Source organism: Haliotis rubra, unplaced genomic scaffold, assembly GCF_003918875.1.
Source record: "Haliotis rubra isolate DU_JTF1 unplaced genomic scaffold, ASM391887v1 Scf828, whole genome shotgun sequence".
NCBI classification, from domain to species: Eukaryota; Metazoa; Mollusca; class Gastropoda; order Lepetellida; family Haliotidae; genus Haliotis; species Haliotis rubra.
This window is the reverse complement of record NW_025767555.1, coordinates 369,174-390,967: the sequence shown is the minus strand read 5'-3', so window position 1 is coordinate 390,967 and position 21,794 is coordinate 369,174. Positions and strand designations below refer to the sequence as shown.

At 42.5% G+C, this 21,794-nt stretch overlaps 1 protein-coding gene across 1 annotated transcript; it reads left to right on the top strand.

Annotated features, from left to right (window-relative positions):
* The first annotated feature begins 242 nt into the window (after positions 1-242).
* Positions 243-20,946, top strand: LOC124262221 (protein SERAC1-like). Its single transcript, XM_046696693.1, is given in 17 exon segments — positions 243-256; positions 942-1,035; positions 3,580-3,613; positions 3,898-4,043; positions 4,415-4,456; positions 4,918-5,046; positions 5,851-5,969; positions 6,957-7,076; positions 7,486-7,599; positions 8,503-8,671; positions 9,346-9,496; positions 16,055-16,181; positions 17,223-17,283; positions 17,286-17,322; positions 17,973-18,070; positions 18,920-19,102; positions 20,251-20,946. Coding segments are annotated over 16 exon segments (1,806 nt in total). The 5' UTR covers positions 243-256; positions 942-974; the 3' UTR covers positions 20,466-20,946.
* Positions 20,947-21,794: the final 848 nt, after the last annotated feature.

Below are 21,794 nucleotides of genomic sequence, written 5' to 3'. Positions count from 1 at the left end.
CACAAGCCATCATTCGATAATACGATGTTTGTGTGACGTAACCCTCTGGTTATGTAGCGAGAGATATACACGAAAATGTCCGAAAACGTTTGACGTCCGAAAAGAAATAATCGGGCGATGAATCATTACATCAGATTAAGCAATTTTTTATTGCCTTTCAGTCCTCTAGTTCAGCAAGCTAAACGTCGTGTTCCTGCCAAGTCCCCCAGCATGTCGTGAGCCACCATAACACCAGATCTGAATGAAGGCGATACAGGTATATGAGTTTTCCCTTTCATACACCTTACCTCATCAGAGAATGTATCTGCTTTGTCCACCAGCAGTTTCCTTCCTAGTTTTAGTGGAACCAGAAATATGGTGAAAGCTCTATGCAATTCATACTCTTGAATATATTTTCACTTGTCAAATTCATGATATGGAAGCTATGATTTTTCAGATGATACAAACTTCACGAAAAATAAACAAATCTGCAAAATGTCTGATGTAATTTCGATGGTGGTTGGTGGAGTTTGTACTATCTGGGCTAACAATGATCCCAGTGAAAGGTTTTCCTCAACACATATGGATGATTAGTCACATTATCACATATAAGGACAGGCATCAAAAGTGCGAGAAATAATGTCCGATTCACCAGACATTGATCAAGGGGAGCGTCATTCAGGTTCAGACATTGTATAACTGATATAAATATCAGACTCTGCAGGCATTTTAGTGGTTCTGAAACTAATTTTCTCTACCTTTAGTCATTATACTCAGCCATTCCTTCACCTGATTAAATTATGTTAAAAAGATGTAAATAATATAGTTTTGTATTAGACCTTTTTAAGATCAGGTCAATCTGTATAATGTCTATATACTTTTATTAGTATTCTGTTATTCTCTCTCACCTTGTCAGTACTTTCTATTTCAAATCAATAAAACAGTTTCCACCATGTCCTCAGGCATCTCTGTTATGTCAGACTGTGACAAGATGGATGTCTTCCTATGACCCCAGAAACTCGCACAACAAAGCAAGATTCACAGTGAGGAAAATTGGTAATAATACATCTTCTGCATCCCTGTATATGAAGCTACTTATAAAGTTTAAAGGTCACATGCAACCAAAAAATCAAACATAATTAAAACACAATTATCACTTATTAATGACATATAATATACATTGCTGGTTATGAAAAAACATAAAAACAAAATTATAAGCGTACAATCGCAAATCAAAAGTGAAATATTTTGTACTTGGGTTTACTTCCCAAGAAACGAAGCAGCCGGGATACCGAACCCAGTCAGAGCGGGTGGGTGTGCACTCAAGTGTAACGGCTGGTTCATTTTTGCAGATGCCTCCCTCACGGCTCATTGTGTGTGTGTATATATAGAGATGTTGGGTTTTGCTCATTTTTTGTGTATAACATTTTGCAATCAACAGACATCATAACATGTCATTATCACACCTGCCTGTCTGTGTAATTACATAATGTGACAGAGACCGAACTCGGGCCATAAATCAATGCGTTTTGTTTATGGTGTATAGCCTGATAGGTGTTAAGTTCAAATTGCATGTGGTCAGTGATTGAAATTGTGTATTGAATATTGTCATTAGCAGACGGGCAGGCAGACACATAGGTGCCAATAAAACAGACATTGAGTTTTGTCTGTGACAACAACATATCTATATCACGGTTAGAAAATCTGTTGACGCTAAATAATGACATTGCTTTTAAGTATCGAACTGAGAAAGTGACTCGGTAAGAAGAACGTGAAATAGACAAATGAAATTATATAAACAGTTAAATCAGTAATCTACTGTTATAACATATAAAAAGCTCGCGCCTTTGAAATATCAACAAAACATTAGAAAAATAGCTCACACCAAAGCCTTCACCGAATATTCTCCGGACAACCTGCTTCCAAGCTCCGCGAACCTATTTCACTGCGCATGTGCTATGAGCGCAGCCCAGCTGTTGAAACCACTTCAATTCCCCCAAGCACTCAGGGAAAGTTAGTGAATCGTTTGAACTACGATTTCGCGTGGTATTTTTTCATCGCGTTATTTTTCAACTTTATAAGTTGAATTTGCATTTTTGATGATTTGTTTTGGTAAGTCCATATCGAAAGGTATCAGAATCTGCAAAGTTGTGTTTTACGTTGCATGTGACCTTTAATAGACCCTAACACAGGGTGTATGCTCAAAGCACTAACGTTATGATCAGGGGAAGTATGGCACTTGATTTTCATTCCCAGCTCCCTTGGGAGCATACAACTCAAGCTGCTTATGAGATACACGTTCACTCTTCCTCTCGGAGAAAAATGCAGCATAGCACTGTACTAGTGTTTGGGTCACAGTGAATGGTGAAACCATTTTCCTCAGACAGGAAGATTTCATTTTTTTTACTGTGGTTTCAACCTTGGTTTCACTGCTTGAAACCTACATTCATATTTCTACACTTCAGTCTGAGTGGTGAGGTGGCCAAGTGGTTAGTTTTCACTCCTTACGCAGAAGGCTCAGGTGCAATGGGTACAATGTTTAAAGCCTATTTCTGGTGTCCCCCACCATGATATTGCTGGAATATGACTAATAATAACATAAAACTCACCCACGCACACATGCACACACCCATGCATACACCCACTCATTTGCTCGCTCACTCACTCACTCACTCACTCACTCACTCACTCACTCACTCACTCACTCACTCACTCACTCACTCCTCACTCACTCACTCACTCACTCACTCACTCATTGCACCAGTCATACACCCAACAATCACCCACTCCTGTTGCATAAAATTGAAACAAAGAACAGTACTCCATTACTAGATAGGGCCAGCCAGGAGCCATCTTTTGTATTTTGGTTTTGGACAGAGAACATTACAACATACAATCTCGCAGACAATTTCGTATTTTTCCAAATGCTATTTTCTTCTCTCAGCCATGATGAGCGAGTGAATGAGTTGTGGTCAATGCTGCTTTAAACAGTATTTCAGTTGTCACAGCATGTCAGCTACCTGGACTTACGAGACATATGGACGTACTTATGGAAGTTGAGTTTGGTCCTGACAAACCCCAAAACATAATCAGAATTCAAACCAATCATCACAGCTGTCTGGCTTCCTTTATACAGGTCAACTGGGCCACCTGCTTCCATCAAAGACAGGAATATATATAATATTTGTTTGTCAACATAATGTTGTCTGTCAACATTTCTAAATGAGGATCATTGTCATGGAGATTGTTTCCAAATCTGTCCTGCAAAGACATGAGAAAGCAATCCAAAATTTGTACCAGAAATATATTTTAGTGACATTGTATGAATGGTTGTTGCCAAAACTTGAGGAATCCAGCCTATCATAGCAGTCAAATTTACCTTAAACATGTCAGATGTCTAAAAATGTGTATGCATGTTTTTTTAAGGTGAGTGAAAATTGATTCAGTGACAGGCTTACCAATGAGATTTTCATGGTTATGAGACATTTGTTCTTTCTAAAAATGTATTAAAATATTTTTGAGTTATTATGTCCTAATCACGTCCATATTCTGAAAGGTTTCACTTATATTTTCCTGAAAGGTGATTTTTTCTGATTTCAGGAGCCTATTCTATCATTGTGACTTTGGTAGCAAGGTGAGTGTAGCTGCTAGGAGACATCGGAGGTCAACCTACGTAGGTATTGGCGTGTCAGTGTATTAACACGGATTGGCTGACATGGATGGTTATTACACTTCTCTGATGAAACAATACATCTCTGATATAATGCCTTCTCCTCACAATTTCTTCCCCCCACTAACAACTGAGCAAGCAAAGAAACAATGTGTCTATTTATTCAAACTGGCATGGACTGCCAATTTGCCTGAGCATAGTCCCCCTTTAACATGTCATGTGTCAGTGCCATATTTTTCCCCAAACAGTGGCACCCTCCTGTGGATAGAGATACAGTCCATCAGAGGAAGACTGTCCTCATCCCCACAGCTGAGTGTGTTCGACCTTGACAAGTCCACCAACCCGTATATCTACATCCAAGACAGGCAGAGAGACTTAAGAGCTAAGTCTCAAGGTGAAGGTCATATGCAGATTGTCAGGGTTGATAATGCTCCACCTAACTTTGTTACAGTTATATATTTGCTTAAACTTGCAACAGTTGTAAAATCTAGATCTCCGTATAAGTAGGAAACGGCGCACAAAAATATTCATCCTTTCCAATACTTGTGTCAATATATATTCTTCTTTTGATCCAAAGATGATTAATATACATTCGAGAGCCTGACTCTGTCAGAAGGTATGGTCATTGATGGTTTTGTCTCATGTACTCAACTACCCTAAATTATCTGTTCTCTCAGTAGAGATCACTTAGGCACGATTTAGGAGTTGAACAATGCATGCTGAACAAGCTTTTATGATTCATTTATGTTTCATTATGTATTTCAGACATCAGGAAGAAGTATCTTGATCCAGAGAAATTAAAGCAGGGTAAGTCAGACTTAACTAACTGCATTGTTAGATACATGAGGGACACTCACACAAAAGGGTGGTCACACACATACAAAGGCACACACATACATTCACACACATGGGAGAGTGCACTCACACAAAAGGACTCACACAACAGAGGGGAGACTCACACTGAAGGAGAGGGGACATTTACATTAAAGCTGGGACATTCACACACATAATGGGGGAGACACACACAAGAGGTTATAACTCGCACACACTGGGGAACGCTCACACATGGGGGAGAATGCTCACACACCAGGATAGTCAGCTGTACCGAGGTTCCTCCTGTCCCTGCATTCAGTTTTTCAGCTGGTTCAGCCATCTAACAGAATCCATTTTTACTTTAAAAAACATTGTCACATACATACCTAATTCATATTTAATAAAAAAGCTTGGCAGTAAATATGGGGAAAATAAGAATAGTGTTTTTGTTGCAGAGTCGTGGTTCCCATGGTTACAGTCTTACAGCCAAGATCCCTGGACCTTGCTTAAACTCACCAAGTCCGCAGACAGAAAAACAAGATGGCTGGGGGTCAAGGCCATTGCCGAAATGGAAGACTGGGAGGGTAATCAGACATTCGTCCTCTAGATGAAAACATGGATACACTGATGAACATATTTAATAATATCCTACATTGACCATGTGTTTTTCCAAAAATGTTTGAGAGGAGTTTTTCAGAAAATGATTGGAAGGAGGCTGCTTGTGTATTTTTAGAAAGTTAAACAATGAAAGAAGCATGTTGCCAGGGTATGAAACTCCCAAAAATTTCAGCCAACTGGTCAGATGTAAAACTTGCCAGCCCTGACCAAAACTTACCTGCCCTGACCAAAACTTGCGAGCCCTGACCAAAACTTACCTACCCTGACCAAAACTTACCTGCCCTGACCAAAACTTGCCAGCCCTGACCAAAACTTGCCCGCCCTGACCAAAACTTGCCTGCCCTGACCAAAACTTGCCAGCCCTTGACGGCAGCGAGCTGTAAGTAGGATGTTTGTTTGACTGGAGACTGACACGACTGCCCCACATGTCGGATTATGTGGTGATCACTAATTTAGTTATCCAGTCTCTTTTGTTAAGTAATTTACTTCCAGGGACCGTGAGAAGACGTTTAGTTAAGCGGTATTGTTTACTTATCCGAGTTTAGTTAACCAGACTGTAATAGTGATAACTAATGAAGAAATTTGCCGGGACCAAAGAAAAGTGTTTACTTATCAGGTCTGTTTAGTTAAGCGGTCTTTACTTAGGCGGTTTCCACTGTAGTTTTAAATGCAGGTGAATCTATGTAGGAGATAGTAGGACAATTTACAGTGAAATATCAGCATAAACACTGAAACTGTGCTATTTTGATACGTGTTTGTTATATGCCCAGACTACCAGTACCGCTACATCGCAGAGGCATGTGATGGCCGCACTCTGGTGGGGTTGGCTCGGTCACCAGATGTTGGGGACCGTTTCTTCCTGCCCCAACCCAAGCTGGTGCCCCTGAAGGTAATGGCTGCCATGTTGTAAGTGTTGTTTGACTAGTACAATGAAGCCTTGCTTGGTTGGGGAATGTCTGTATGTGATGACAATCACATGGTATTGCTGATTGTGTTTTGAGGTTTGTCAGCTTCTTACCCATGCTTATTGGTTTCACAAAAGCGAATGTACAAGCACTGTGTGTGGGAGGTCAGTTGTTTGATACCTGGCTTTGTCTTACCAGAACATGGCACGTATTGTTCCCCAGCTATGATCTCAGGGGATTTATTAAGGAACTGGTTGGCTAGGATTTTGTATACTGTTTCTTTGAGGGATGTTCATGGTAAATTACGGCATGGCTGTACCGTCAGCTTGGCATATTGAAACTGAATTACTTCACACTAGCACAAGCAAATACGAGTGCACTCATGCATGCATGCACGCGCACGCACACATGAGCGTGCGCGCGCACACACACACAAAAAAAAACAACAAAAAAAACAACAACACACACACACAAACATGCACTCACACACACTGCTACTGGCAAACAAGGATAAGTTGGACCGGCGCAGAGATCGCGCTTACTAGCTGTAGAATAAGCAAACCCATTTGGTTTGTGAAAGTTAGAGCAGATGTAGGCTAGTGCACATGCAGTGCATGACGATGAAATTGTTTCTGCGCGTAGCTGCACATGCCTTGCTGATAAGACTCTCACGTGGTCGCACTACACTTGATCGCAGACAACCTGGGGCCCTTTCGTTCACAATGGCAGGTCAGTGCTTATCCTTGTTTGCCAGTACACAAACTCACACTTGCAACACACTTGTGCTTGCATATCACTCCATAAGTGCAATAATCTTGAACTCATATTTAAACAAACCACATTTCACCTCACCTCACCTACCTCACCTCACCTTCCACATCAAACTGGCACACAGTTAAGAACTGAAATACTGTTCAAATCATCGTAAAACCCACTCACTCACTCACTCATTGATTGTGTGCTTCTGTTAGAGGAGCTGTGCTGCAGAGCTGCGGTCCCTGCTGTTGTCATTGCCGCTGGAGAACGTCGGTGAGTGCGTTGAGTACTTCACATCCCTGGCACTGGAGAAAGGACAGGTCCAAGAAGATAAGGTGAGTTTACCCCAGAAGAAAATATCTCACACACATGATCAACTGGTGACAACTATGAATGATAACATTATGTTATCTTTAAGTGAAAGAAATGAGCTGTTGCAGCACATGATAAATATTCCCTCTGTATTTGGAGTAACAGATTGTTCTACCAAATTATTGGACTGAAATATGAAAGTTGGGGTTTTACATAAGTAGTTCAAAGATCTGATACAGACATACATGTCAAGGTGTGGTTGGGTCATTAAAAACATTGAATTACTTCAAGACCATCATTTAAATTGTATGGATATTTTAAATCACATAAATTGTACTATTTAGGTTTAACCTAATTTGGAAATATCATATTCGTTTGGTATATAACTTGCAAATAATGATGCTTTGATAAAGACATCTGTTGTTTGTCTAGAGCGTCCTCTGGTCATTCGGAAATCCGTCTTACGACACCAACCAAACAGACAGACCCGTCCCTGAAGAAATCCAGCACTTGTACTACCTGGAAGCCCTAGAAAGTCACTCACAGGTTGGTAGATATACTGTATATAGCTTAGAGAGTCACTAACAGATTGATAGATATCCTGCACACAAAGATAAAAGATATGGAATCACACACAGGTCGGTAGATATACTGTATATAGCTTGAGGAGTTACAGCCTGTTCAGCTTGACCTGAGTTACACTACATATGCATGACCCGGGAGGTCAAATGGCACAAATGGCAGGTCGAGTTAACTTCATTAAATAAGGGAGCAGATTAATGTGATTAATGCCTAAAAGCCCGAATCGGAAACATTAGACCATCTGTAGCTTCCTTTTTAAAGAAAGTTAGGACATTGCTCTCCTTCACAATAACAGACCCATTCGGTTGTGACACAGTCACTCAATGCATTAGTATTCGCTTGATCAGGTCAAGCTGAACAAACTGGACTCACATAGTGATAGATATACTGCAAGATATAAGATAAATGGGATATTACTCCAGTCTTCTTCGTTACTTCTTCCCGCCGTGATATTGCTGGAATATTGCTAAAAGCGGCGTAAAACCATACTCACTCACTCACTCATTACTTCTTCACAATTCAGGGGCGGTGGGGTAGCCTAATGGTTAAAGCGTTGGCTCGTCACGCCGAAGACCCGGGTTCGAATCCCAACATGGGTACAATGTGTGAAGCCCATTTCTGGTGTCCCCCGCCATGATGTTGCTGGAATATTGCTAAAAGCGGCGTAAAACCAAACTCAGTCAGTCAGTCAGTCTTCACAATTCACCATACATCACGCAGCTTACTGAAGGCAATAAACACTTTATAAAGCCACAAACTAAACTTATCCTGCCAGCTGACTGTAAATACTAGTACAGGTACATGGACTGTTAACCATGTGAACTCCATGGGGGCACAATACATTTGCACATTGTTGTGTTCTTCCAGAGTAAGGCTCAGTGTGTCCAGATTGTACAGGAAGAAGGTCTCACCGCCCTGCTGCACCTGGTGAAGGAACTGCCATTGAACTCCACTCTCCATATTCCTCACCTGGTCGCACAGATCATTGGCAACCTCAGTCTGTGGGACTGTCTTCATGAGGAGATTATCAGAACAGGTGAGATATGGTAATCTCAGTCCATGGGACTGTCTTCACGAAGAGTTATCATTTTCATGACGATGTGTTTAGATGAGGGGAATATTGGAGTACCTCCCTGTCCACTGCCACCTATCTCTCTCCACTCCACTTATGTCTCTGCCCCTGTGATATGTCCCTGTTTCTTGTCCCTGTCCTATCCCCTCTCATGTCCCCTGTCCTCTTTTCTGTCCTGTCTCCCTCCAGCTGTCCTCTTTGCTTTAGCCGGTCTCCTGGTCCCCATATTTTGTCTTTACCCCAGTCATCTGCCCATGTCCCATTTGCTGTTCTCCATACCTGATACTCTTCCTGTTCCCATTCTATTAATTGTTCCTGTTCCTATTCTTGATCCTTCCGCTGTTCCTGCTCTGTTGCCTCTGTTCCTGAACCTTCTCCTGTTCTTTCCTATGTTCCCAGTTCTGTCGTCTGTTCCTTTTCCCTGTTCTCTCCTCCTTCCTGACTGTCACTGACCCGAGTCCCCCGTCCTTCCTGACTGTCACTGACCCGAGTCCCCTCCTCCTTCCTGACTGTCACTGACCCGAGTCCCCTCCTCCTTCCTGACTGTCACTGACCCGGGTCCCCCGCCCTTCCTGACTGTCACTGACCCGAGTGCCCTGCCTTTCCTGACTGTCACTGAACCATCCCTTGTGTTGCAGGCTGGGTCCCAATACTGTCCCAGTGGATGTCCCACAAGGATCTGATGTTGTCCCAACTGGCTGGCCGAGCCCTGCTGAACCTAGACCGAGACGGCAGTGACTGTGTGTGTGAGGAGGGAGTCTATGTCATCCATCCGACACACAGGACAAGGTATTTTTGCCCTTCCAGATTTGTTTTACAGTGACACAGTATGGTATGTATTCAGTGATACTTCAGTGTAAAGGAACTGGTCAATATCTGACTAAACTTTCTATAGCAGATCCCATTATTGAATCCTGAGCAAACTTTGAGCTAGCAATAAAAGTGGTGGTGGGTTTGCCAAATAGTTAAGTGATCCACTCGTCCCACTCACTCACTCACTCTGTATCCAATTCAGACATTTTATTTGGAACAAATTTGATGCCAATCAAAAAGGAATAACACACAAAAACTGTCCTCAATTCAGACTCCAGGAGCATAGCAAGCCAATATTATTTTTCCTTATCCTGACTCATGCTTATTGCTTGTCTTCTTCTTCTTGCGAACATAGTGGAACACGTGTATCTCCCAATTGAAGTTCCCTTCAATTAAAAAATCACTAATTAGTACTCACCACGAGTTACCTCCCTTCCACAAGCGCGGGAACGAGGGCGCCACCTGAACCCATGTGCCTCACTCTCTCCTTCTTCGCCCAGTGAGCTGGACGTGAGAGCGCCTGTGTCTCCCAACACACTATATCCTTTATTTATATTTAGTTTAGTACCTCTTATATTCAGTTATAGAGGTGTAACTAGTATCCTTATTCAACTTGCATTGATTATTAGTCGTGTTTCTGCTGTTTTTCGTGTTTGTTCAGCAGTTTACGTTAATGAGAATCTGCACAGGTTGTAAACTACGTTATTCCGCTGCCGATCCACATTTAAAATGCCCTAGTTGCATTACTCCATGTTCTATTGTTTCTCGTTGTAAATTATGTATTAATTTACCAATTTCTGCCTTTGATAAATATTTATGTTCCGTTTTGAGACGGAAGGCAGATAAATCTTGCAAACAATCTTCAGTCATGGCTAATAGATCGGAAGCTATTATACCCTGTCAACTGTTGACTGATGACCCGCCACCGGCTGGTGGCATGCCGGAGTTTCCCTCAGGGGATAAGCGTGGGACGCAGTCCGCTATGTCCAAGAAGCGACCTGCATCTCAAGACATTCCGTCTTCACAGTCTAAGACTAGGAAAGCGTCCACATCATCTCAAAGTACGCTTCAAACCCCCAGGTCCACAGCTTCGTCAAAAGGGAAATCTACGAAAGCTACAAATAATTTTGCCTCCGATATTCTACCTGTCTCAGAACTATGTTTATATGATGATGACATTCCGATTATCATTCCAGATGTACGTCATAAGAAACGTCCAGTATCTGCTACCGTCACTACAGCGCAGATAAACACGCAACCAGAGATGCCTACGCTGGCCTGAGTTTCACGATTGACGGTCCCGTCACTTTCACAGAGAGGCCACCCTCAACACCAGCGCAGACCGTCCCAGACGACCTGGTTAACCAAATCATGAGACTGATGGAGGACCGTTACGGTTTACAGAGGCCCCAGAGCCACGGGCCCCAGAGCCCAACTCTTAATAAGTCATACAGGGCCCCAGAGCCCGCCTTGGCTTCGCGTAGGGCCCCAGAGCCCACAAACGCGCCTCCGCGAAGGGCAACCCAGCCCGTAGCGATCACTTTGCATAGGAAGTCCCAGGCCGCCTCTGCGAAGGAGCTAGAGCCTATCCAGTTGCGAGGGACATCGCGGAGAAGGAGAGCTTAGCCGAACCCACACCCTGTAGAACACAGAGGTCGTTCGCGAAGCAAGCGCTCATATGTCGATTCGGACACTGACTCGATACATTCGCGAAGGTCGCGAAGGCTAAGTGGCTCCATATCTACCTCGCCCAGAAGATTTAGAAGAGCTTCGCAAAGCCCCCAGCGTTCGCCGAGGATGTCTCCTCCAAGGTCTCCTTACACTAGCCACTAGTCAGTCCGTTCACCACAGTCCTCTCATAGATCTTCCTACAGATCTAGGACTCCGACATGTGACCCTACATCAGAGGAAGAAGGTATCATTTTCTCAGATGCTGAGATTAGATACTGGATGGTGAATGAGTTACTACTTGCTTCCCCATCGAAGAACGAGAATTCAACTCAGACTTACCTGATGAAGGATGATGATGTAGACAATATCACCTTACCTCCTATTGATCCGATTGCAGCGGTACCAGCTAATTTGGATACAGCCTGTTCCAAATCTTCAAAAGTCCAATCTACACGTTTCCGGTCTTCAATGCCAAGAAATTTGCTGGACACAATATGGACCCCTTTTCAAGGCCCAGGATATTGATGACAACTTTAAATTAATCAGCGTGCCAAGTCCAGAAGTTACAAAGTAGACGATCATAAATTGGCGCAACTAGATACCATCGCCAAGAGGATGTTCTTTGGATTGAATAGATCTAGAACGATTAATGAAACTCTCATCACCAAGTTCAAGAATTCTACAGAGGAGGAAGATAGAATGATCTACTCAGCTCTACTCATGCAGAAAAGAGACCACCAATTTCTTACAGAGCACCTATCAGCACTTACTGAAACTACTGCCATGGCTCGTCGGCAAGGCTTACCAGCCTCCTGCTCTTGGGATAAGCAATTTACAGAATCTCTATACACAGCTCCATGGTCATCGCCCTTACTGTTTGGTGGCAACATAGACAAGGTCTCCAAAGAAGTATCTAAACTTTCTGAACTTTATAATCAAGCTACTAACACAATTAGGATGGTTAGTAAATCTACTCAAGTCGGACCTAGAACCAACGCAAGATCTGCAATTTCTAGGTATACGATTTCTAACAGCTCAAAATCGTATTGTAGTCCCGGAGGACCGATGGATCAAGATCCAACAACTTATTCCTCAAGCCCTACTCTCTCCGTTACCACTACGACAGTGGCAGAGCCTATTGGGACTACTCACATCAGATCAAGACTTGACAGTCAGAGGCAGGCTTCAATTACGTCCGTTACAAGTACTCATCAATGCTCATCTCGAGGACCCTCTACCATTCAGTCTACCAGACTATGTCAAACCACATCTACTCTGGTGGACCAAGAGATTGAATGTTTGCGAGGCGTCTCCTTAGTAGAGGCGAATCGAACACACATCTCTCGTGAAGCGGCGTCACTACAAGGTTTGGGAGCCCACCTTGCTGGCAGGACAGCGTCAGGCCTATGGAGCAATCAAGAGAGCAAATGTCACATAAATCTGCTAGAGATGCAAGCAGTCATAAACGCCATAAGTCACTGGAGCAACATACTACAGAGCGCTTCAGTTGATGGTTCACACAGACAATTCAACAGTGGCGTTTTATGTGAACAAACAAGTTTCAACAAGGTCACGGAACCTACTGACTCGATGTTTCAGACTGTTCGATTTAATCGACAATCTAAACATACACGCCAGAGCTTGCCACATTCCAGGAGCAAAGAATGTATTAGCAGACGGCTCTCTCGGCCACACCAACCGTCGCCCGACAGAATGGATGCTCCACACAGAGATATTCAATCAAATAATCATGGAAATAGGATCTCCACTGATAGACCTATTAAGCCACTTTCGATTCAACAAGCAACTGACAACATTCGTGGTCGCCAGTGCCAGACCCACTAGCATGGGCAACGGACGCACTAAGCATGTCGTGGAGAGACTCAACGCGTCAGCGCTTTCCGCCTCCAGCGTTGATCCCACAAGTCTTACAGAAAATCAGTCAAACGAGCCTCCATCTGATTTTAGTCGCAGCCATACTGGCCAGCAAGAACTTGGTTTCCAGATCTCATTCAAGTAATGGGAAAACCAATTCTTCAGCTCCCTGGCAACTCCCAATCTATTGATACATCCGCACACCAAACAAGTGCACGAAAACACCAGAAGCATTCCAACTTCACATTATGGATTGTATCAAGGCATGTCTGAATAAGAGAGGTTATTCTGCCAGAGCGGCTAAAGCGGTCACGCTTGCACTACGTAACTCAACTCGTAACTTGTACGATGACAAATGGCACAGTTTTGTCAATTACGCTGCTAAGAAAGGATTTACAGCCAGATATCTTACACATCCTCAAGTGGCAGATTTCTTATGTTATCTACGGCAAACTAAGAATCTAAAAGGCTCAACCTTGTCCACTTATCTTGCAGCCATAAGTTCTGTCATAACTTTGCGAACGGGCGTCAAGTTAACAAAAACACCAGAGTTTCTCGCTTTGTTACAAGCGTTCCGATTGGAGGATCAGAAACGGAAGTTTCACGCTCCAGCCTGGGATCTAAATATAGTGCTCCAACACCTCACTAGTGAGGCTTATGAACCATTGCTATCTACATCGTTTGAATCACTGACCCACAAAACCTTATTCCTGTTAGCACTAGCTACGGCCGCCAGGATGTCAGAGATTCACGCATTGGATTACGAGAGAACACGCTTTGATGATATTCATAACATTGCTCATCTGGGACTTCGCTGGGATTATTTTATAGCGAAAAACCAACTGCCAGGTCAACCAGACAGATTATTCCACGTCCCAGCTCTCTCATCCATACTTGGACCGCATGATACGATGGATCTATCACTATGCCCAGTGAGGGCACTGAAAATATATCTCCAACGATCCAAACAGAGCAGAGGGGAATTCAAGAGATTATTTATCCCTATATCTACAGCTACGCAGACGGAAGTCTCAATGCACTCACGATCTCTATCTGGATCAGAACTGTTATACTACGTGCCTACAAGGCTGCAGGACTCGACCCTCCAAGAGCTTCTAATCCTCACCAAATTAGAGCTAGCCTCAACTCAACTCGCTCTACATGGAATTGCTCGTTGAATACCATAATGGAGGGATGTTTCTGGAGATCCGATATGGTGTTTGCCAACCACTATCTGAGAGATATCACCACCGAGGACGTCTCAGGTATCCACCATTTCGGTCCCATGGTCCTCGCTCAACAGTTGACAGTTCCACGGAGAAGATAAGTCTATCTTACAGATTTTATACTTATCTGATAACAGTACTAATAGCTACATGCTATCTATATATTTTGCTTAAGTTAATTTATTATCTTAAGCTCAGTACTATGGTTTTTATATCATACTATATATATAAGCTTACAACTCCTAGGAGTTTTGCTACTATATATATGTTCAGCTTAAGTTTCATCAATCCTTAAGCTCAGTCATATGGTCATATGCATAAATGTATTAGCTAACAAACTCTAAGGAGTTGGTTACTATTATACAGCTTAAGTTATAATTATATCTTAAGCACAGTACTATACTATTATAGCTTAAATATATGCATATCTTAAGCTTAATACTTTGGTTAAATTATTAAAGTATCCACTATAAACTCACAGAAGTTTATATTATCACATTAATAGCTTCAGCTTACATTAATGTTGTATATACTTTTATCATATTCTATAAATTGTTATAACCTTTATATGGCAGCTGATAAGTTAAACAGCAGGAATTCATCAGTTCAGTGCCTTTATGAAGTTCCCATAGGGTTATTACAATCATCACAGTTCAAATCACTAATTATTAAAATCCAAAGTATATATATTCCCACCTCCTTTTCCGTCGGATTCTACAGGCAATAAGCATGAGTCAGGATAAGGAAAAATATGAAATTTTTAGAGTAAAATTAATATTTTATACTTATCCTGACTCATGAGGTAAGCCCTCCCGTCCTCCCCACTTAACACTTTGGATTTCTTCGGAAAAATAAAGTGTCGGGCTCGAAACATAAAGGAGAGAGTGAGGCACATGGGTTCAGGTGGCGCCCTCGTTCCCGCGCTTGTGGAAGGGAGGTAACTCGTGGTGAGTACTAATTAGTGATTTTTTAATTGAAGGAAACTTCAATTGGGAGATACACGTGTTCCACTATGTTCGCAAGAAGAAGAAGACAAGCAATAAGCATGAGTCAGGATAAGTATAAAATATTAATTTTACTCTAAAAATTTCATTTTCGTGTAAGCCCGATAGGTTGCAAAGCTTTATATTTAGATAGTATTGAGGGTTTGCCCAACCTTTTAAGCAAAAATCATGTGTAAGCCTGGGCTTTTTTATATAATGGTAGCTACGCCTCTGGACTCTGTAAAAATAGTAATAGTTTCCATTCATAACTGCCTGTGTATATTTGTGAGGTGAGGTGAGGTGAAATTGGGTTTTACGTCGTACTTGAGAATATTTTGCTCATATGACGACGTGCATGCGTGTGTATGTGTATGTGCAGCTGCTTGTACTAGCCCAGACTTAAGCTGGTTTTATAGTGCTAGGCAACTGAGATACCACGCCGCAGTGAAGCATGAATACCCCACTCAGACACATTATACTGACTCCGATCCAACCAGTCCTTGTTGTACCCATTAATGCCGAGCGCCAGGCAGGGACCAACAAGTACCATATTTTAACGTCTTTTGGTATGACGCGGTCGGGGATCTAATCCGCGACCTTCCGCTCTCCGGGCGGACGCTCTAACCACTACACCACGGAGGCGGTCGTGTATATTTGTTTCATAGGCACCAAATATGTTGCTCCAAATGTTCATATCAAGAACTCAGGAGCCCCAATACAATGATTAGAAAGTTTGTGTAGTTGATCTGTAAATGTAACCCAGTATTTGTCCCCTCCAGCGAGGATCCCTACTGTGATGTTGTGTTTGTACATGGTATAATGGGCGGCCCTTTCAAGACCTGGAGGCAGAAGGATGTGAAAGATCAGGACCAGTCAGAGACTCCACAGTCCATGTGCTGGCCCAAGGTACATACAGTGTGCTTGTCTTGAAGCTGCTGATATCTTTTGCAGGTTGCTTCATGTACCATTTTTGTAAGCTTTCGGACTGCATTTCTATTAAATATATAACTGGGCAACTTGTATCAGCAGGCAGCTGTGTCTTGAGTCTATATAGGTTCAGGGAACTGTGAGAGGTGGGTTATTGAGGGTACTGTGGCACGGTGGGTTATGAAGAGAACTGTTGCCCTGAAGATCCGGGTTTTAATTGGTCTTCAGTAACTCATGCTTGTAAGAGGTGACTACCGGGATTGGGTAGTCAGACTCGCTGACATGGTTGACACATGTCATCGTATCCCAATTGCGTAGATCAATGTTCATGCTGTTGAGCACTGGATTGTCTGGTTCAGACTTGATTATTTACAGACCGCCGCCATATAGCTGGAAAATTGCTGAGAGCGGCATAAATATAACTCAGTCACTCATTCACCGAGACTGACATCCATAAAGTTTATGTTTACACAATATGAATGAACACATCATGTCCTGCCCTTCAGTGTTAAACTTCAAACACAAACAAATGAGCACTGTGTTAGGATAGGTTATAATGTTCATTCATTCACTCAATTACTCACTTCATTGTACAGGACCGCCTCCGTGGTGTAGTGGTTAGAGCGTCCGCCCGGAGAGCGGAAGGTCGCAGGTTTGATCCCCGACTTCGTCATACCAAAAGACGTTAAAATATGGTAATTGTTTGTCCCTGCCTGGCACTCAGCATTAAACTGTACAACAAGGACTGGTCGGCTTGGCTTCAGTATAATGTGTCTGAGTGGGATATTCATGCTTCTCTGCGGCATGGTATCTCAGTTGGCTAGCACTATAAAACCAGCTTCAGTCTAGGCTAGTACAAGCAGCTGCACATACACATACACACACATGCACGTCGTCATATGAGCGAAATATTCTCAAGCACGACATTAAACCCAATTACACATCACCTCACCTCATTGTACAGTGGTACATGATTACACAAGTCAGATGTTGATAAACCTGACTTGACCCTCTGTGCAGGACTGGCTGGCCCGAGACTGCCCAAACACTCGGCTGTTGACGGTGGAATATGACACACATGTCAGCGGTGGTATGTCCGCTGTCCTCACAACAGAGAGAGGTGAGACTTGTTTTGTCAGTTTGTCATTGCTTTGCAAAGATGTTTGCCCAAAATTCAACTGATCAGAATCTGTTTTTGATAATATCTGTGCCGAAATTACAATGTTCATGATACAAGATGCACTATTTTACCATTCTGCCATCTTCGTGTACACCACCCATTGTGCCTTCTGTTGATGGGGGAGTATGTATCAGGTCTTGGAGACAGCCCATAGATGACATCCTTACCTTGTAAGCTCTGACGGAGTTGCTGGTTCAGACTCAATTATTTACAGACCGCTAAACTCACTCACTCACTCAGTCTTAGGTCATGTGGGCAAGGTTTCCTGCTTCAGATCAGAATGTCGATGGTTCAAATCCCAGCACAGGACTCAGAAATTTTATGGCCGATGCACAGTAGAACGTGCAACAGCCAACAGGCATTGGATCATGTAAATAGTCGTCTTGCAGGTAGTCATTTCGCAGGAAGTTAATAAGCCATCAGTTTTCAATGGTAGAGTCTTCTCTCAGTGTTTTTCTCCAGCAAGCCAGATTACACAGTTCTGTTGTTGAGATATTCATCTCTAGGAAGTAATGGACGACAGTCAGTTTAAACTAATGTACAACACATATGTAAAAACTGTCTTAGGGGATTAAATTACTGTGTTTCAGTCGGACAGTTGAGATGCGTGGGCGGAGTCTGATGGAGAAGCTACACAAGGCTGGTGTGGGATCTCGGCCAGTCATCTGGGTGGGGCACTCCATGGGAGGTTAGCTCAACTCATTTTTATAGATGCCCAAGAAAGCAGAAATGTAAATGATAATGGCAGGGAAGATTTAAGTTTGGTGAACTCAAGAGCTGTTGTAAATGGTTATTCTCCTTTCTCTCAGGATATGTGGAACCAGATTTGCTGAGATTCAGAGTGTGTGTTTGTCTCCATAAGTTTGATGTGTTATATATGAACAAAATTCAAACTACTGTAAAAATGTAGTTATATTTTTCATAATTATCATTTTGATATTTGGTTTCAATGTCAACAGACCCGTGAAGAATCATTAGAACGACAGCATGCTTGTCGTAAGTGGCACTAACGGGATTGGGTGGTCAGACTAGCTGACTTGGTTGACACATGTCATCGTATCCCAGTTGTGTAGATTGATGCTAATGATGATGATCACTGGATTGTCTGGTCCAGAATTGACTATTTACAGATCGCAGTCATGTAGTAGAAATATTGCTGAATGTGGCATTACAAAACAAAGAAACATCAGCAAGTTTTGTTGATCACAGAGTTGGGTGAGCTTCAGTCCCTGCTGCTATTTTATGAATATTAAGATTTGACACATTACGTCTTATTTATCTTCCTCATATATGTGGGGCGGTGGGGTAGCCTAATGGTTAAAGCTTTGGCTCGTCACGCCGATGATCCGGGCTCGAATCACCACATGGGCACAATGTGTGAAGCCCATTTCTGGTGTCCCCCGCCGTGATGTTGCTGGAATATTGCTAAAAGCGGCGTAAAAACTAAACTCAGTCAGTCAGTCCTCATATATGTCCTTGTAAAAATGTTCATCCAAAACATGATGATTGATGAGATTGATAGTGCCCCTGTGCACAGGTCTCCTGGTGAAGCAGATGTTGACCATGGCCCAGGAAGACCCCAGGTTCCAGACGCTGGCCACTCAGACCCGAGGGTTGGTGTTCTACAGTGTCCCCCACCGGGGGTCCACCCTGGCAGACACCACGAGCCAGGCCTGGTACCTTATCTACCCCTCTGTAGAGGTGCAAGAACTCAGTGCAGGTGACTCATGTTACAGGTAGCCTCATCGCCATCAGTAGGCTGGGGCTTACACATCATCTGCATGTACAGCAACTCTTATGCTGATGATGCCTAAATTTTGTTCATCTAAACAGCGCTCCTTCAATCCGGGACCAAACAAGTTGTTTGTGCGATGCTCGGTTGTAGAGTCAGTCCACAGATGGCATCCTTACCTTGTCAGCTTGCTGATGGGGGTTAACCTCTTTGGTCATGTGGACAAGGCGTCCGACTGCGGATTAGAAGGTCTGTGGTTCGAATCCCAGCACAGGACTCGGATATGTTATGGCCGCTATATTGGCGCCCAACGTGGGGCTGAGCACGTTCATATCAAATTTGAGCAAATAAGTCTCAGTACCCAGCTATGCAACTCGGGACGTGCCTTCTGTTGACGGGGGAGTATGTAGCAGGGTGTGGAGTCATCCCACAGATGGCATCCTTACCTTGTCAGCTTGCTGATGGGGGTTAACCTCTTTGGTCATGTGGACAAGGCGTCCGACTTCAGATTAGAAGGTCCATGGTTCGAATCCCAGCACGGGACTCGGAAATTTTATGGCCGATACACTTGGTTGTAAAGTCAATCCACAGCTTGCATCCTTTTAGCTTGCTGATAAGGTTAATATATTTTGTCATATTTGGATACGCCATCTTATGGCCAGAAAATATGAGGTTCAAATCCTATCAGAATGCAGACCAATTTTAATAGCTGCTACATTATCAACCACTGATCAAATTATTGAAAAACTTGGCCCCCCTATGCCACCAAATTGTAATCTATCAATGTCTCATTGAACTGGCATACAAAGACATACAAAAAATACAGTATTAGGATTATTTCTGAAAATATACCCACAAATATTGAGAAAAGTGTTTTGATTGTGAACATGATTGTGAGAAACATTACGTACTCGACACCAAATAACTACCGACATTGCTCCTGATTGCAACATTGCCGCGCCGTATACTCCTTGTCCAATGTAGACAAGTTCTTTTGTTTGTCAGTTGTTTTCTTGTCTTGTACAATATCTGCTCTGCATATTTTTGTTCACCTTTTAATTATGATCTATTCAACCTAATGTTGAACATTCTCAAGACAAAACCCAGAGAGCTAGAGAACTTGATGGCACTTTCAGATTCTCCCCACCTGAAAGTCCTCCATGACAAGTTCCTGACCTTCATGAAGGACAACAGTGTGCCCTGCATCAGTTTTGGCGAAACCTCCAAGACATCCCTGGGGAAGAACCTCCCTAAAGTCCACATCGTCCCTCCAGAATCCAGCAGTGAGTACACACTTGGGAGACAAACACTTGGAACAGATGGTGGTTGTAAGATGTTTCCAATGTCATGATTTCTGGGCATAAGTGAGTGAGTCTGTTTAGATTTACGTGACATCAGCAGTATGTTATCCATATCATGACTATCAGGACATGAAGTACTGAATGACACATGCAAATCTGAAAACAACCTTTTTTGAAATTGTGAAACACAGGAGTTTTCAGTAATGTTCCCACAGACCTCTCAGTGTGACAAGGCGACACTCTGGAAAACTATAACATTATGATACTGTTTGTTGACGCTGGATGGAGAACTTAACTTGCTTGGTTAGAATAAAGTTGAGAAGCCACTAAATCACTGTTGTTCTGGTAGGTGTTGATAAACCATAATACATGTATATAATTGATGTTGTAACCATTTTACCAAGACTGATGTGACAGTTTTATTCAAATTTGGGACTGAAAAAAGAAAAGTAATCATACTAGATGAAAAGTATGAAAGATTTCCTTAGTTCGCTCATAAGCTTGCTGTGATTATTTGATGGATACATTAATCAATGTTTTGTACAAGGTTTAAAGCCCTGTTTAATACCAGAGGCCCAGATAAGCTGCGTATTTGGGTAAAATACGCACAGAAAATTTCCAATTACGCATTGAAAAATAATTGTTAGATGTTAGATACGGACAAAGTTTAAAACAGATGCGTACGGAATATGTCTATAAATATCACTTGCGTAATGAAAAAGACATCGATTGGTATCAAGTTGTATTGTTAGTATAGGACTAGTGTTGTACTGTCAGTATAGGATGAGTGATTTTTTTATGAAATCATTTCCATTATATTTAAGTTGGTTTTGATTAGGTATGACATAAGGCAGAACATACCTGCTTAGTAAACTTACTCAATGACATAATACTTAGGTGAGTAAAATCACTGAAATACCCACATATTTGAAAGCAGTGGGTAACGGAAAATGAAATACCCACTCAACATTCATAATACCCACTCCAATAAAATACAGTGGGTACAGTACCCACATGAGCTAAATCTTATCTGGAGCTCTGTAATACAATCAAATAAATCTATGTGAGGAACTTGTTACAACCCTTCATGCAAGGTTTTATGAAGATATCTATAATCCTGCTGAAAAAGTACGAGAGGACTTCTGTGTTTGAATGTTTTGCAGATCCTGACGTGGGAGAGTTCTACACGTTCAGTGAGAACCACATCAACATCTGTAAGCCTGCGGAGCCAACATCAGACCTGTATGTGTTGCTTCTGAAGCTGGTGCGTAACTGTGTCCTACAGAGCAAGGTGGAGGGTTTCCTCAAGGCCGGGATTTCCTTCAGCGAGATCAGAGACTAGCAGAAACCTTATAACCTTGTCTCTTGTTATTGAGAAG